This window comes from Netta rufina, assembly GCF_964035555.1.
Source record: "Netta rufina genome assembly, chromosome: 7".
NCBI lineage: Eukaryota > Metazoa > Chordata > Aves > Anseriformes > Anatidae > Netta > Netta rufina.
This window is the reverse complement of record NC_140130.1, coordinates 5,740,958-5,759,068: the sequence shown is the minus strand read 5'-3', so window position 1 is coordinate 5,759,068 and position 18,111 is coordinate 5,740,958. Positions and strand designations below refer to the sequence as shown.

Genomic DNA, 18,111 nt, shown 5'->3' with positions numbered 1-18,111 from the left:
TGTTCTTGCTCGACAGGATGTTTCGTCTGCGATTTCTTCCTGTGGCAGCAGGGCTGGCAGCTGTTTCGCGGCGTTACCACGGGGCAGCACAACACCCCAGGACCAGGCGGAGGCTCGTGGTGGCGGCTTTCATAGGGACAACGGCGGTGACAGCAAGCGCCAGGCTCCTTTGGCAGAGGTAACATTTCTCTCCTTTCTTGCCTCAGGCTTCCTGCAGCTCTAGGTCCTGTGGTAAGTGCCTGCAGGCGGGCTTCAGATCTGCAGGAGACTTTGTGAAGTGTTGCTGCTGGTTCTGCGTCTGCTGCATGGAAGGAACAGGATGTGCTGCTGGTGACCCTCTGCAGAGCTTCTTGCTCTTCTGAGTCAGAGATAAAACAAAGCTCAGGGCTGCAGAGTTTCCTTCTGTAGCAGTCTCCCATGCAGGCTGTTTGCCCTTGGTGGGGTCTGCTGCCTGGTGATGCTGCCTGGGTCTGTGGTGCTGTGCAAACAAATTAGTTGCCTCAGCCAAGCTGGGTGACAACGCAGTGCTTTCAACTTCTGGCAGGGCTGTGAAGGGCGGTGTGCTGGGCCAGGGGATGCTACACTGCTTTTCTTTATATTCTGCTGGCTGCTTCACAAATAAAACAGCAAGGGGGAGCCGAAGGGGATGGCCCATCCTTCACTGGTAAGGTAGCTCTAAGCAAGACTTGTGGTTTATAAGGGGACAGTCTGGGTGTGCCTACTGCTTCGTTTCATAGCTGCAAGGAGAACGGTGAGCTCTGTGCCTGCCTGCGATGCCCCTCGCTGAACCCTGGGCCTGTGCCACATCTGAAGTAAATCAAGGACTCTTCACCTGTCTGGAAACATGAAAGCAGCGTAGCACCAGCCATGCCACTTGAGTTCCTGGCTGTAATTAGAGCCTGCAAGTGAAGTCACTGCTGAAAACCCACCTCGTTTTATTCCAGTATTAGGTGGTTTGTTGGCTCTCTGCAAGCCTCTTTGGCCAGAAGGCTCTAGTTTTAATGTAATGGGAAGAAGATGCTAATTGTTAATTGTTCTGGCCGTTCTTAGAGTTTTCAACAGTGATGTTGCCTTTTAAGAGCTGCTTGGATCAAGAAGAATGCTGCGATCCAGCAGCATCAGCTTATGCTACATTTTACAAGTAATCCACAGTTACCTCGCGCATCCTTATCTGCAGGACCTGAATGCGCAGCCGCGCAGCATGGAGGCTGAATGCCTCTGTGGTGATGGCCAAGATAACGCCCTTTGCAGGCAGGGAATCGAGCAGGTTTTCTGCTTGAAGCATCCTCTGTGTGATCATCAGGTAGGTAGGGCGTAACGTCCTACCTCAAGCTCTTCCAAAGACACTGAGGTGGCATCTCCCTCCTGCAGCAGCTTCACCCCTGCTTTTTGCACTCCCTGCAGGAGTGTTCTTAGCTCCAGGCTGCTCCTCAGGGCCCTGGGAGCTGTGACCAGGTGCAACCTTGCACAGGTGAGAGTGCCGATAACATCAGATCAAGCAGACAGGCAGCATCTTTGCAGTGGCGTGGTCTGTGATCTCCCGAGTCCTGATCAGTCTGCAGTGACTTACTCTGAGTTTTTTTCCTTTCTTTGCTCTTTTTTTTTTTTTTTTTTTTTTTTTTTTTTATAAATTTGTAAACCACTGAGCAGATCTGTATGGACTTTGAAGATCTTCTTTGAGATATCAAGTAAACCCACAATGCCTGTAATTGTAAAACAGAAGTACGTCCAGGCACACGGTATTCATTTAATTACTCGACACACAGCTGTTAAATAAGGAAGAACAAAACTGATGCTTGGTATAGAAAATACTTCCTACTGGCACCCGTAGGACTTCTCACCAGACTTTCAAATAAGCATTTTAACGCTTTAAATAAGTGGGAGATGATAATCTCTGTTTTCTTTCTTCCACGATATAAATCAGGCGATCACTAGAGATTAAGAATAAGCACAGGTGAATACAAAGCACTTATAATGATATCCTGGGATATTACAGTAAGGGGTAAGTATAATGAATTAGTTATAAAAGGCAAATACATAATACATCTAGCTGGGGCACAGGGATTAAATAAACCAAATGTCAGTGAAAATGTTATTTATAAACTACAGAGCAAAACACGCATCAATCTGTTTGCTTGCCCATGGTTACATTAACGAGGGATTATGATTTATTAAGTGCTGAATTGGTGTGTAACAGAGGGGCAGGTTAGGGAGGATCTTTGTGTAACCAGGTGGGTTGGTGCAGTTAGTCTGCTAGACAGAGGTGACCTTGGTTTTCCTTCAGGTAGTTAAGCAACTCTGCTTTTGTTGTGAAACCTCTCTGCAGCACAGCTTGCCTCCCGAGGGCTTCCCCAGGCATTTCCTAAGCCTGGCTCTCTTAGCATCACAAAGAAGTAACGTCCCTCTGATGGTAGGTGACACTAATAGGGAGCGTGTGCTTGCTAATACTCTGCATAGCCTGGGCTGGTCCCTTAATGGAGCTGGGTGCTTCCTTGCCCTTTGAGAGAGGAAGGTAGTAAGTGATGCTCCTCTGCAGGCTATCAGGGAATTTTCTTTACGATGACACTTTTGTGGGATGCCTCCCTCTTTTGGCTTTCCTTTATTCTTTTTCTGAGCTAAAGCATTAGACATAGGCTAAATCAAGAAGCATCTGAGAATCTTATGCTTCTTGGACTAGGTAATTAGGAGGTAATGCAGTACTAGAGAAGAGCAGTAATACAGGAAAGATGCTCTCTGACTTGTTCTTTTTGCTGCTCTGCGTGGAGCAGCGTGTCAGTGCCCTAACACTGCCCTACTGACCTGTGGGAAGCAGCACTGCGACTGATCAGTACTGAAAGAAGCCACAACTTCCTGCTTCAAAACGTTTCTTGTACTTCTGGTGGTGAGGAACCTTGCAAAAAGGGATTAATAAGGCGGTGCCTGTACCTGAACTTGCCGTGCTATGAAGACAGATGGGGCTCTTCAGGTGGTTCTTACGACAATCACGTGCAGCCTGAAACCCGTGTATGTCAGATTAATCACGCAGGATATGCTTGGAGCATCATCAGAAGCAAATGGTGGGATAAGCAGGCCCACACAGGGAGAAGTGAAGGGTGGAAAAGACAGACATAAACCCCAGCAGCTGCGGGACGTGAGACAGAGACTTCTTCTGTGTCCCCCTGGCTTGGTGGGATCTTCATGTTTGATCTGTGTCAGCCCAGGCACGCAGCGTGTAGCTTTCTGCGTAGCTGTCTGCTGCAGGCGTGGGGCTTGCTGTCCTCCAGGAGCTCTTGCAGCTGCTTTCCGTGGTAAACATCTCACCTAAATATCAACACGAGCGGCCAGTGCTGCTCGGCTCGGCCGTGGTGAAGCATAACCCAGCAGTGCAAATAACTACGCTTGGAAGACTAATGAAGTTTACCCTTTCTAAGCAATAACTTAGACCCAAAGGATTGCCAATTGGCAACAGAAGCAATTAAGCATCTGGCCATTAGCATAATGAACTGAATTAATGGGAATAAATCTTGGTGCAGTCAGTGGCTGATCTGAGGAAGGCATTAATGTATGGGAGCTACTGAGCCTTACAGTTTGTGGCATGCTCGGTGTTTGTAAGAGGATATTAGTGGTGCTCTTGTACAACTTGTATCTTCTATTTCAAGGTCCAAATACCCATTTGGCATGTTATTAAATGGCCACAGATCTTCCTCTCATGAGCCATGCTGACTGAATTAATGGGCATCTGCAAGTGCTTAGGTTGGGATTTTGGTGTTGGAAGCTTGTCACTCTGATCAACCTGCCATTGAGCGACAGGAATGAGCGAAGGCACCTTCTGGGGATGCAGAGGGATCTCTGCAAGCAGCGTTACCAGTGCCGTTCCTCATTGACTGGAAGTATTTAGCTGTGCTTGCTTTCTTCTCCTTCTCCAAACAAATTGGTGGTGAGGGTATGGCACCTGCGTTGCCCTGGAACTTCAGCAGTGAAATCCTTTGCATACCAGAGTGTTTGTTTAACGCATCCCCCTGGTTTTATTTGCTGCTCTTCTAGTTCTTTCCCTCATCCTGTGCATAAGTTGAAGCCACCAAGTGCGAGCTACCTGCCTCCCAGCTGTGAAGGTACATCCACATGCTGCTGTAAGCTCTTGTTTTTCAGGTTCCGCTCCTTGTTGGCAAGTTGAGCTGTTTTGGTGCTGGCTGAAATAGGTTGAGAATTCATTTCATCCTCGCCATTCCTTCCTCCCTTCTTCCTCCACCCTGTTCTCCTTGAGTTATCCCATATCAGTTCTCCAGTTGATTCCTGGAAGTTGCTGTGTAGGGGACACCCATTCCTCTTCCTTGCTTTGCTGACCTTCACAGCTTTTTGTCTTCCTCGCGTGGGTTTTGTCTTGATACTTCTGCAATTAATTTTGAAGCTTAGATCAGCCCTTAGCAAACTGTTTAAGAATGCATTGCTTTTTTTCCAGCAGAGTTGTGGGGACTTCAGAATAATTTGCTTAGAATACATTTTTAATGGCAGAATTGCTGGAAATAAGTTATGCCAGCTGAGACTGACTTTTATTGTTCTAGCAAAACAAAGGATACCACAACTCATCATCGAGAGGAGAGAGACCTGGTTTATAGCTGGATCAGGTGCTACTTGACATGGTGCAGGAGAGAAGATCGGGGGGGGAACAGATAATACCCACTTTAGGCTATTTATATTTTGAGCTCTGCTCCATTTTTTAATTCTCATTGTGAGAGGTGGCAGAATGAAGGGACTATCCTTGGGACTGCTGTGCTGAGGATTTTCCTCTCAGGCTGGAAGCCACATTGATCTATGAGTGGTGTGTTGAAAGAGCACTGTGTCCTTCCTGGTGGCTCTTGGCTTCGTATTATTTTTACCCATGAGTATCTGGGGAAAGGAAAGAATCTGATGCTGGGGAATGAGCCAAAGTCAGAGCTGGAGTCAATTAGGAAAACATCTGAACTGCTCCGCGGGGAGTGACCTCGGCTGAACCACGAAGCTTGGAGCACAGGTATTGTCCTGAGCACGCAGCCGGGGAGTTGGATCAGGGCGTGAGCACGTTCACAGCAGCTTATTTAAAGCTTGCATCGCGAAACAGCTCTGGGCTTTGTGCAGAGAAGCCTGCTGGCAGTGCAAGAAGCTTCTCCCCGAACTGCCTTGGGACTTCGCTTCTCCTACAGGACCGCGCTTTGAATCCTGTCTCATAACATGACGGGCACTGTTGGAGCCCAAGGTCTTTCATGCCACCCGAAATCGCGCTTTGAAATCTTTTTTTAAGCAATCTGGGTGCCCTCTGGTGGCCACGGCCCCACCTGCTGCCTCCCCCCCTTTAGACTGGAGACCTGGAAACGCCTGTTCACCGGGGGGAGGCAGCAAGAAAAGCTGGGGCTGGGCACATCGCTCGGGAACGGAGGCTTTAGAAGAAAAGTCAGGCTAACCTTGGGGTTTGTTATTTATTTATCTTTTACTCTGGCAAACTTCTACAGCTTCAGCAGTCTCCTGCAGTTGGCTGTGGCTGAGACTTGCTGGTGAAAGCTATAAGCTCTTTATTTGGCGACTGGACCACGTATGGGATGGCGTGGTGCTGCTCTTGGGGCCAGCTGAAGGGAACAAAAGGCTGGTGAGGCCGAGGAGGCTGCGTCTGATGTGACACGGCCCCTCTGCCTCCAGCCTGCTCCAGCGGTCAGGGCTTTGCGAGAGGTGCTGCCTGGGAAGGGAGTAATGCTATGAAGTGCTCTGCAAAGATTTGTGCAGCAGCAGAGGAGTTGAATTGTTCTTAATAGAGACGTGGTGGGGAATTGCTCCCTCCTTGCATTGCAGTTGAAGTCGCTGCGACTTTGGTCCAGGGAGTGTGCGGCCGAACTACCTGCAGGATGCAACTGAAGGTGTCACGAGCTGGGGAGCAAAAAGGGGTGCCAGGCCTGGCCTTCTAGATGTGCTAACCTCCTGTGGTCTTCCCAGGCTGTCTGCTTTCAGCCAACAGCAAGAGAATGAAGCAACCTGAAGGGGTCTTGTCATCCCCAGCAGGGGATCTCGTGGCTCTCACCCCTTTTCCAGTAAGTCAGTGAAAGATTTCACACTCCTATAGGTACCCAAAGCAAAATTTCCTGTGTTTAAATAGCTCCATCTTGCAGTTAACTGTCACCGTCCAGATTCTTGAAGCGTTTTTCCTGTTATTCCCCACGGATTTGTTCCTCTTCTTGCTCCTTGGGGCTGTACCAGACGTTGGCACAGCAGAACCAGGAGCTGATGAGAATTCATATTCTGTATTGCCAACCAGGTGCTGTGGGGTCAGTCTCGCTTAAAACTTCTTCATGATGCTTAATTAGTAATGCAGGCTCATTAAGCTTGATGGAAAATAACGTGCTTGAGTTTCATCAGCTTGTGTTGACGTTTTACATCGTTATAGCAACCTGACTTGTCTGTCTGCAGAGAAACTCTGCTGTCAGGGAGCTATGATGAGTTTACTTCATCTGCATTTTGGTAGCCCGTGAGAAGTAAGCTCTCTGACTCTGGGAGAGAAAAAAAAAAGCTAAATATTTGTTATTTCTGCCCTGATAAATATTTAATTTGTGGCTTTTGATTGGGTAAGATTTAAAAAAAAAAAAAAAAAGATGCTGAGGAGGCTGATCAATGACCTAGGAGGGGCTGCACTGGTGCTGTACAGGAGCAATGTTTAATATTGGGACTTTATCCTCTAGGTCGTTAATAAAAGGTGGCATATGGCCAGGAATTTGGCCTTGTCAGGGCTTGGGAGAAGCTCAGCCACTCTCTGATGATCAAACGCTTGTATTTGGATTCCCAGTTTGTAATTGTTTGGCTGTGTCATGTTGGTTTTTGTTGCTCTGCTTTATTAATCACAGCATCACTTGGTAGCAAGAAGAATACCATATGGGAACTTGCATTTACGGCATGAATGTTACTGTGATTATCAAGAGCAGTGGTAATCTCATCCAGAAATGACATTTATTAATGTAGTTGTCTAGCATAAGGCTTATTTTCTGGATGCCCTTGTCACTAAATTCTTCTTTGCCCTCCTTTAATTACAAAGTCTAGCAGGCCTGTCGTTACACCAGCAGCCCTGATAACTTGGTGTTATTAATACCTGGAAAGAGGAGAGGATGACTGAACGCCAACAACAGCCGGGCACGAGCTGGCAGCCAACTTTTATTAAAACTGAGCTTCATATTTTTGCAAAAGACTTTAGCAGTGACTCAAAGTGAGGTAGACAAATACGTGTCCGTAGTGTTGCTGTGCAATATAGTGAAGTGGAGAGAGCCTCTGGGATCTCTCTGGAGATGAGGATGTACAGAATATAAGCCATGATATTTCCAAGTGAACACTTCCTTTGTTTGTATAGCTCTGTCACTTCCAATAACCCAGCAAACCATCTCGATTCATTACGCATTCCTTGTTGCTTTTGCTAACTCTGGCAATAAAAGGCCTGTGCTCTGCTGGTCCTTGCTTCCTGCTTGGGTTTTTGTGGCCCTTACCAGTCCTGCACGGTGTCTAGCTTGGAGTTCCTGTGGAGCACAGCCTTCCTGTGTCTTTTGTTTCTCTGTTTCTACGGGGGCTGCTTTTTCATGAACTGAAGTTTTGTTTTTTCACTTGTATCTCTTCGTAGTCTTGGCATCCTCTCACCGTTGCGTACAAGCTTTGAATATCCAACAAACCCATCTCAGCAGCTGGCAGTTGTCATTCCAAGTCTCACTTGTCTCTTCATCTGGCTCAGTCTGAGCTCTAAAAGCCAGGTTTGTGCAAGCCTCGAGTGTACTGCTTTGTGGTTATGAGGGCACCTGGAAAACTTGGCAGAACTGGAGTTGTCCTCCCTTACCTTCCCACCTAAGGTATTATTTTTCTTGAACGCGAAGGCTGGTGGCCGAAGGGTGACGAGCTTGCTGTCTTTAGGGAGGGCCAGGGATGGAGAATGGGATGCCAGCTCTGATCGTACTGAGCCCTCGTGGTCGCCCCAGCTCGTGCTGCTTGCTGTTGCTGCCAGCCTTGCAGCCTTGCAGAATTGTCTTGCCTTGCTGGACCACGTTGCACCATCTGCGTGCCCAGGAGCAAACACGAGGGGAATTCTGCAGGTCGGCAGGAAGAGCTCTCTAAGGAGCAATGTTGTCCTGTGTGAGCCGAGTTAGCTGGGAAGACCGACCTAAAATGGTTCAGGTTTGCTTTCTTCAGAGCAGTCCCCTCCAAGGGGCTCGGAGCAGAGGTGTCCTCATGTCCTGTCCTGTCTTCCTGTGCCTGCGTGCTGGTACCAGTGCCTAAACTGGGCTGCGGCGGGGGGGAGTGGGAGGGAGCGTGAGGAATCAGCCAGCCTGCTGCCAAGGCAGGGCTGGGTGCCTCCTGCCTGCTCCTGGCAGGCAGCTGCCTCACCTATTTTTAGCAGTTAGGTGATGGAGAGAGCTGTGATGGAATAAATCCTCCCCAGCAGCTGATTTCAGTGCCTCCCTGTCCTCACATTAATCAGTCTCTGTGTGTGTGTACACAGGCTTCTCCCTCTTCCCCTTGGGTCCAAGTCTCTTCCCTCGTGTCCCGAAGCAAATCAGCTTCATGTCGTGTCCTCACCAGTCCAAGCGAAGTCCTGCAGCAGCTGGTGTATGTCTGTTGTGCTTATCTCAGCTTCCTCTCCTCCAGCTTTCTCACAGCATGCTGACCTCCTTAGGTCAGCTTTCCTCACAGCATGTTCTGGACCCTGAACCAGCCCTGCTCTGGTTTTGTTCTGGCTGGTGCAGCTTTTCCTTGAAGGCACCTTCAGAATTTTCTACAGGGCGTTCGTGCTGCTGGCTGGGTGGAAGGAAGGCCGTGCACATCTCACAGTTTATGCTGCTATTTCCTTTTGTTCTTGGACCCGCTTTGGGCTGTGGCTAGTAACCACAGCTGTCTCCTCCATCTAAGTTTTTGTCTTAGTTTCTGGAATCTGCCTTAATTTGGGTGTGCTTTCCTTACAGCCCTGGCAACAAACTCTCTGTGCGAACTTATTTCAGGGCCAAGTTCTGCGAGAGTTAAGGAAGGACGGATGCAAGGGGCAAAGCCCTGAAAAACTGGGCTGCGGATCTTCATTTTAGGTTAATATCTGACTAATCACTGATTGTGGTCGGGCTGAGGATGAGACGGAACTCCTTGTTCATCCTCCCCATCCTTGGAGGATGCGTAATTGTGCATCTTATCTCCAGACCAGACCAAATTTGCTCTCTCTTGCATTTCAGTATGAAAGCCTGAAGCTTTACATGGCTTTAAACCTCCCTGGGATGTCTCCAGAAGAGGTGTTTACATGCACGGAGCATTGCAGCTCCAGTCTACTGAAGAACACAGCTGTCAGGATTCCTCTCTCCTGCTTCTTGTTCGATGGCAAGGTGTTAGACGACTCCTGGATGCCCAAGTCCTTGATAATTCCCTGTTTCCTTCTCAGAATAAATAGCATCTGGTAGTTAAATACTTGCTGCTGCCTTCAGGATTAGAATAACTAAGCACTGTGATCTCTGGCACAAAGCTTTGTTGTTTTAGCACACTGTTCTGCTTCTCTCTCGAAGGAAAATACCTTAATGTGAGGGATTGTGACTTCTTTAATGAGTAAAATCGTAGGCTATTTAGGCAGTCCCTGATATGAGTCCCAGGATGCTTCGTGGATGCGTGTCCTACGGTTGCACGTGTTTGGCTCTCTCAAAGACCAGTTAGCAAAGTGAGAAGCGAGCGCTGAGCAGCCAGCTGTGGGGGGTAAGTGGCTTTCTTTGGCGAGGATCAGTGCAGTCCTAGGCTCCGTTGTTGGCTTTCTGCAAGGATTAAAAGACGAGAGTTGGAAGTAGGTGGGAAATACTCTCTGCCTTCAACTCAGATCAGTATGGAGGAAAAACCTGAGGAGACCAGAAGGTTTGAGGCATGGCAGCTCGGATCCAGGGCAGGTGTTCTTCATGGCGAGAGGCTGGCAGCTTACCTTGGCATGCAGTGAAGCAAGTCCTTACTGTTTTCCTCTCCCTTTTGCCTAGAAGCTATAGCAGCAGGCACACCAGCCTCGGGGAGGGAACAGGGCTGGAAAACCCTTCTCCCTGCAAAGGGACGTGGAAAGCTTTCCCTTGGTGATGGAAGCCAAGAACTTAAACAGAGGGTGATTGTGCAGATGTGAAACACGTAGTTGTACGTGCAGAGCAGATCCTGCCGCGGTTAATTCAGCGAGGAGTTGGGAGTTGGGCCTGGAGGTGAGGAATAACATCCAGCTTAAAGCCTTGCTTGTGAAGTAGGCTCTGAATTCTGCTTTTATTCTCATCTCTCGTTTTGCTTGTGTGGTGGGAAGGTGTTCCATCTGCAGAGGAGAGTTAATTACCTGGATAAACTAAAGGGGGTGAAAAAAGCCAATTGTATCCACAAAGCCTGCGTCTGCGCCACAGCAGCCAACGGGTTTGACAGCACGATGAACTGAAGGAATGTGGAGGATTTGCTGGAAACGTTTGGTTTTGAAGTTTGATCTGTCCCTGCCCTGGTTTGCTGACTGTCAGTCAAGCACTGCAGGAGCAGATCTTCACCAAGACTCCAGCGTGTTTGATCCCGGGCAGTGTGGTTGTGTAGCCAAGCCACCTTTTCTACTGCTTTTCTGTCCCCAGGACCTTTTCTTGTGGGGCTCCTTGGGACTGGTGCCTCCCCTAGAGAAGGGCTTTCCTTGTCAGTGCTGCTGTGTTAGCCTCTGCTGGCAGCAGCTTCCTCGAGCAAACTGCCGGCAGCCCAAACCACAGCTCGGCGAGGATGTGCCAGTGCTGATTAAACTCCCAGGGAAGGCTTCAGGAGAAGTGCCAGCATGGACTTCGTGCTCCAAGTGATGGATCAGCTGCCTGGCTCTTCTGGGGCGTTAATTTCTTTACTTCAGGGTGCTCACAGAGAGCCCAGGCTTGGATCCTGTCTCTGAAAAAAGGGAGGTGGTTTGGTATTTGGTTGTTTTGGCCCTTAGCAGTTAATCCTGCAGTCGTGAGCTGGGGGTGAATTGCCAGGTGCTGGGGAGGAGCGAGTCCTGTTTGTCGTGGTGATGCGTAGGTTAACTGAAGGAGCTGGCTTAGCTTCTGGCTTTCTCTGAACGCAGTTTTCCTGAATAAAGTCCCATGTTGACTTTGTGTTGTAAATACAACACAGGAGAACAAAGCATCAGCCCTCTCCGGAAGGCTGCTGAGCAGCGGGAGCCCTGTACGCTGTGATGGGCCCAAAATAAATCACCAGGAATGCAGAAGTGAAGGCACCTTAGCTGAAGTCAGAGGCAAGCCAGGATGATTGCCTGAGCTGTCAGAGGCCTTCAGCGAGCGAAATAATTTGTCAGTTAGCTTTGTGACATGTTAGCATATCCTTGGAGATGATAAATTCTCTGCTGGTGATGTCTGAGCTCTGTCTGCTCAGAAACTGCCTTACAATGAGACGCAGGAAAGCTGTGGCGTTGTTTGGCTGACAGGTTGATGGTGCTTTTAATTCAACCACCCCACTGCTAGCTGCTTATTCTGCAAGTTGCTCAGACAGAGCAACTTCAAGTTTTGTCTTAGGCTGTGGATGGTTGCTGAAGGTTTTTGTATCTGAACAGCAGCAAGGGGTCCTTCGCTCTGCCTGCTGAGCCACGTGCCCAGGCGGGGGATGAGTGACCTCAGTTTTGGTGCTGCAAATCCTGAAGCATTGGGATTTAGAGAAGTCCCTGATGGAAGAGGGAGATAAGGAAATAAAACAGCCTGCCACCTGTTAGAAATTCCCCAAAAATTGCTGAAACAAAGAGCCTGTTGTGTTTGAACCCTGCAGTGCTGTGGTGGAACGCTTCTCTGTCATTTTTATATAGGTCTTTTTTGGGGAAAACTGGAATTGAAAGCTGGAGGGAGTACTGAATCCCCTTCCCAATCTCAATCTGTGTAGTTTTTGGGAGAGGGTACAGTAGAGGGAATTGCTCAAACTTTCTAGGACAGAGAAAACTTGCTGTGGTTATTAGGCTGGTTTTCAGTGTGCATGGGGGAAATCTGATCCGAGTGGGGAAATGCACTCAATAATCCAGGAAGATTGCTTTTTTTTTCTTTTTCTCTGCAGTCATCCACGCTGAACTGTAACAGGTTTCATTCAGGGAGAGCCGGGCAGGTTTCTGTAGCTTTATCACCCCTCTCAGCTTCCTAAACCACTGTTTTCTCTTTGCTTGTCACAGAGCCTATGCCGAAGACTCATCCTCTGTGAAACACGACACGAGGACGGAGCCGAGCGAGAAGGCGAAGCACCCTGAGGAGGAGGAGAGCAGCGGCGATGAGGGTGGAAAGGCCGTCACCTCGGGCAGCGAGGAGGCTCAGGCAGAGGGGAAGAAGAAGAAACGGTCGGGCTTCAGGGACCGCAAGGTGCGGGGCTTGGTGGTGCTCCACCTGCAGCTGCTGCTCTGCAGGGAGCGAAGGGAGAAAACGTGCACAACATCGTACTCGTGTTTGGTACAGCATGTGTTGAGCCTGGCTTGTGGTCTGTACCTGTCTTTATTTTCTGAGGGACCTTGGTATTTTGGGAACCTGCTTTCTTGGCATGGTACCTTGAGCTTCTTTGGGGCAAACCTTCTCTGTTGTTGAAATACATGCCCAGTTAACTTTCCGATCAGGCATGTTTTCAGGAGGACAGAAGCCTGAGTAAGGAGTCGTACCATCAACTTGTGACCTGTGTTCACTCTTGGGTGATCCCGAGAGCTTTGGGCACTTCAGCAGTGCCCGACGACTCGTTTGGTGCTGTCTGTTATCCCTTATTACAAGATGTACAATTCAGCCTGATGGAGAGTCCTGTAACAGAGTTGGCAGGCCACAGTGTTTTATTTTTTTAAACCTGTCTGGACGTTGGTTTTATTGGGCTGTGCTTGATTTAATATCTCTGCAGTGCCAGAGAGGAGAACAGGGAGTGTGTGCTCTTCCCAGTTCTTTTTCTGTATGGTTTGCTCCTGATGATTGTTTTTAAGACCGTATCCTGGAGGCTGCATCTCATTATGTGTTAAATTGTGGATTGTTGTAGGGTGGCTTAACAGCTTTGCATAAAAAGTAACTGTTTTGTTTGAAGTTGCTGAATCATATCCTGTTCTTAGATCACCCAAGTTTCATTGTCTGGGGCTACGAACTTTCCCTGTTGGGACATTCTGGTGGCAACTCAGTGAAGTTATGTTGCAAGTTGCTACACTAAGAATTCAGAGTCGTCCAGGGAATGTGAGTTCTCAGCTTCTCATAATTTCCTTGGCAAAGGGGTGTCAGGCAGTCTGACAGCTTCAGCAAAACTTTGACTCTTGCCAGAAGTAGCCTGTTGTGGTTTTTTTTCAGCGTCGATGGATGGAGGCAGGCTGCAAAGAGCAAAGATACGATCCGCCTTCCTGCACGCTTCCATTTTTCAGAAAGAGCACTTGTTAATAGAGTGAGCATAATGATTGATTCGTCCTACGTGGCTGGATGCTGTCGCTGGGGAAGCCAGGGAACATTTGTTTGCAAGCAAGGACTCTAACTCCAGTCGTTAGGAGACGTGCCTACACTGACCAGCTCTTTCCTTCCCATACTAGGCGGGGAGGAATGTGGCTGTGCTTCCCAAATAAGACACGAGCCAGGCGTGGAGGGTCCCTTCCAGTCCTTGCATGACTTGGGAGCAGCAGTTTCCACGGGAAGAACACAGATGAAAACAAATCTCCCCATCTTTTTCAAACAGAAGCCCGTCTCTCTCCAGCCCTAAGGCCAAATGTGCCTGTTCTGAACCAGGTGCTGGTCTTGCTTCTGCTTCGTTTAAGGCAGGATGTGAGCGCTGGCCTGCCAGGTGCTGAGCTCTGGGTTTGAGCAGATCTGTTGCGGGTGGTGTTTAATCAGCAGCTGCCCTGGTGACTCAGCCCAGGAGGTATGTTTGCTCTCTGCTCTGCTGCAGAGCAAGGTGTGCCCTGGCTCCTGACTCAGAAGGGCGTGCTGCTTCCCCTGCCGTTCATGCGTGGCACCGAGGGAATTCCCGACTCTTCTCTGTTACCAAAAAAAGGAAAAAGACACAGCAAAACCCCTTCCAGATCTCCCTGTTACTAGCTGAAAACGGCGTGGGGTTTTCCTTGAGGACAAATACTTCCAATTAAGCTTAATTTTAACGCTTGTTTGTTATCCTAGTTTTGCTTTTAATGCAGTTGATCGGCGGTGAGGCAATAAATTAGATGTGACGTTGCTATTTTGGGCAGTGATTCAGCCAAGAGGAAGCCGAAATACAAATCACTGGCTGTCTGCAGGAGCTGGTGCTGGGCGGTGCATGGATGAGGCCGCGGCACGTGCTGTGACCCATGCTTGTATAGGTCCTTGTATAGGACCTTGTATAGGACAGCCCGAGATCCCGTTCTCTTGTACAGTCAGGGAGCTGCTGCTCTGGCTGTGAACCGAGATGCTAATTAGAGCTTTATTTTTCATGTCTGCATGGGATTTTTTTCCTCTTAACACAAAGCTTAGCAGCAACACGACTGCAGCAGTGCCACACAACAGTGGCATCAGCTTTGTGTGGCAAAAGGCGTTCCTTGCTCATCTTCCTTCCCCAGCACGTGCTCTGAAAGAAATGCCATAATAATAATAAGAATAATAATAAAACAAGTGATTGCTTGGTCAGGGAAGTGTCTTGGAGCCTCTTGAAGGCAAGAGGGCTGTGGAGGAGGGCTGCCCAGGATGGTTTTATCAAGGTTGGTTAGAATTAGCTTAAAAACCTTCCAAATGGGGGTGTGCTTAGCACTGGGTCTGAAACAGGCAAGCTGTTAGCACTCGGCGAGCCCCAGCCATCCCTTTCACGAGCTGCCCTTGTGTTCAGCCGGGTGCTGAAGTCAGGGGGTAGGTCATGGGGTGGTTGCTAATTTCTGCCAGTTAGGAAGATGATGTTAGCAGAAATGAGGTAATTGTGAGTTCAGCTGTGGGCAAAAGGAGGCCGGATTGCTGTGTTTGCTCATCTCCCTGGGAAGTTTGGGAAAGTGTGATTTCAGTTGTGATGAGAGCAGCCTGCTAGAACAGGTGGTTTAGATCTGACTTCTTTCTTCCAGACTGAATTACTCAAGCTGCTGCTTCGTTATTGCTTTTGGGAGCCACCTCGTGCTGCCTGTGTTCCCTGCGGCTGGGGTGAGAGAATTGGCAGAGACCTTGCTGGCCCAGGAAGGGAAAACGGTTGGGCTTGGTACCTTTACTGGGAGAGGGACAAAAACCAAAAGCAGCACCTGACAGGCTGTCAAACAGAGTCGCAGCAAGATCTTGAAACAGAGGCAGAGCAGAGATCAGTTGTGGATGCCAAGTCAAGTGGGATGAAATGCAGTGTGCTTTTGCTGCCAGCAGTCCCAAGGGTAACGTTTCTGGTGCGAGAGCCGAGTTGTTGAGCAAAAGTGGTGCAACCCAGGTGCTAAATGAAAGCACTTGGTTGTGCCTTGCAGGAAATTATTCCTCAGGCTTGGGAAATCAGGAGTAATGCATGGTCCCAGGCAAACAGGAGAGCAGGCTGCATGGAAAGGGCGGCGTGGATGGAGGGAGCTGCCAGCCGTGTGCTGCCATGTCTGCTGCTGGCTCTGCCGTTGGCTTTGGGTGTCCTGCTGTGAGGCAGGAGCACTTCTCTGCGTTTGGGCTGATCAAGTCAGGTGTAGTTTCACTCCTAGCAAGGTCAGGTCATGTTACGGGAAAGTCAGAGGCAGGCCTGGGAGCTCAAGTCTAAAGATCCCTTTGGTGTACGGAGGTAGCGCCCATCAGGTGGGGATTTAAGCAAAAAGCTTTTGGAAGGAGCTGGGAAGGTTCATGGTGTCATTTACTGCCTCTGGCTGATAGGTGCTGTCTGGTAATTAGCGATAAAACAAGTGGTCTTTGCTCAGTCCCCATATCTTAGAGGACCTTGTGGACTGAGGCAATAAAAATGGGATTAGGTTTGTAGGTGCAAAGGCTGGGAACAGGAGGAAGAGATAACAAAAAAGTGTGAAAAAAGAAGAAAAGAGGAAAGAGGGAGCTGGCATAGGGGTTGATGCAAGGGTATTTATGTGGTCCTGATGGGCTTCATTATGAAATAAAAGCTACAGAGATGTTAGGAGGAGTGTGAGATGATGTCAAAGCCGTATCAGTGCCTCTACAGGTGCAGGTGGGACCTTTGACTCGTCCCCCAGCCACAGGCTGCCGGGGAGCGGAGCTGTACTGCGTGGTGGGAGGAAGGCTCTGTGTTCCCCCTGGAGGGATTAGAAGCCTCATTTCGTCCTAGAAATATGAAAAATGAGAGAGGGTGTTTTCTCCATGATAAACATCAGGGTGGAGGAGTTGTTCAAGTTAAAGGACAAGGCTGAAACAGGACCGAAGGAGTAAATTATTTACAGATGCCTTGGCAGCACCCTTGATCTTGCCTGGTCTCTTCCAGCTGATTGTTGTGTATTTTTATTTTTTTTGTTTTTGTTTTATTTTGTGGCTCTTGGCCAGGAGTACTGAAAGCTTCAAGAACAAGATGGATTGTTAAACAGGGCATGTAATAATGCAGAAACAACCAATAAGAGAAGTCGTCTGCTCTAACGCATGATGAAGTGTAGGGCTTGGTGCCTTTTTCCCGCCTAGGTCGTGGTTTTGATTACAACAGCTTTGTTCTCTTTGATTAATTCTAGTCCTATGTTTTGGGGAAAATAGTTCTAGGTGCAAGATCACTGCTGGCAGAGGTAGCAAGTGGCAAATTAGCATGGAGAAGACTGGCTAACAAACACTTTTACAGAGTTTTGCCAAGGTGATAGGAAAGAGGACAGAAGAGGCTTGATGACTGAGCAACCAGCTGTGGCTCCAAGTTATTTTTTCCAAGGCCCAGCTTGAAGGGGAAGTACTTTCTCATCTCTTGATGACTTTTTTTTGTCTTTCAATTCATATATTAGTCATGAACCAGACCGTTTGACACAGCGAATTTGGTTAGGAGCACTGAGACGCTTTAGATTAACCAATTTGATGTTAGTGCTTTTTTATGTTATACTTGGAAGCATCTTCAGGGTTTTTTCATTTGACTCTTCTTGGTGGCAGAGGAGAAACAAAACTCACCACCCGGGAAGGCTCGCAGTGTAATCCTGTGACACTGGGAGCCCTAATGCCAACTTTCCTGGTACCTCAAGGGCTGAGGATAGGGATTTTTGACCCTTTCAGCATTATTTGTGTTGCTGCTGCCCCCAGCCTTGTTGCAGTGGGGCAAAACCTTCACAGACTGGTGGAGGCTCCTAGTTTAGGTGTCTGGGGTGGAACTGTGCACATCTCATGCTGGTTACGTTTGATTCCCAGGTGATGGAGTACGAGAACAGGATCAGAGCCTACTCCACGCCAGACAAAATCTTCAGATACTTCGCCACTCTGAAAGTGATAAATGAGCACGGCGAATCTGAGGTTTTTATGACGCCGCAGGATTTCGTGAGATCGATAACACCTAATGAAAAACAACCCGAAAGTAAGTGACGTATGTGTGTGCTGATTGCAGAAACTAACCCAGCAAAGGGGAGTAAACTCTGCAGTCTCTTTTTCCCTGATCCTCAAATTTCCCATCAAACACTTACGTTGTTGAGTATCATCTGTCTCTGTGTTGACCCGTACAGCACAAATTGGGGGGTTGCTCAACAATTAGTGCCTGGGCTGCTGCCACAATAAAAAGGTGGTGTTCTTACCCCATGCTTTATGCCAATGGGATGAAGCGCAAGAGGACAAGGGAGCTGCAATGAACAGAGGAGGAAGGCAGAAGGCTACTGATGTACGAGCCAAACTCATCTCTCCAGCAGAGTCTGCAGTGTGTCTGTGCAAGCTTATAAGTGGTTGTCTTGCAATGCTGCCAGATAATGTTGATAATTCAGGTTTGTAAGTGTTGCTCTGAGTTCTTGGGAGTTTTGAACCCAGGAGTGCTCGGGCTTAGAAAGCACCTCCTGAAGCTATCATGCATATTTAATAGAGAAAGGTTCCTTTCAACTGAAACACAGTAAGAACTGTTCCTAAACTTACAAAAGGAGGGTGCTCTGCCAAGGAAATTGAGGAATAGAGGAGTACAGGTAGCTTCATTTGCCCAGCTGAGCCGTGATGCTGCTGGCCAGGGTGGGCCTCATCTCTACCTGCTTCAAATTCCCTGATGTCTGAGCTGGAGCACATCTGTCCTGGTACCTGGATGGGTCTGGGAGGCAACAGGCTGGAGAGC

General features: G+C 48.6%; 1 protein-coding gene across 3 annotated transcripts in view; it reads left to right on the top strand.

Moving 5' to 3' along the window:
• MICU1 (mitochondrial calcium uptake 1) overlaps positions 1 to 18,111 on the top strand; it is an 87,823-nt gene that overhangs the window by 12,966 nt on the left and 56,746 nt on the right. For all 3 annotated transcript variants that reach the window (XM_084290260.1, XM_084290261.1, XM_084290262.1), the window contains exons 4-6: positions 17 to 178; positions 12,137 to 12,320; positions 17,217 to 17,379. In XM_084290260.1, coding sequence (XP_084146386.1) covers positions 18 to 178; positions 12,137 to 12,320; positions 17,217 to 17,379 — 508 coding nt within the window. In that variant the 5' untranslated portion in view covers position 17. The remainder of the gene's footprint in view (positions 1 to 16; positions 179 to 12,136; positions 12,321 to 17,216; positions 17,380 to 18,111) is intronic.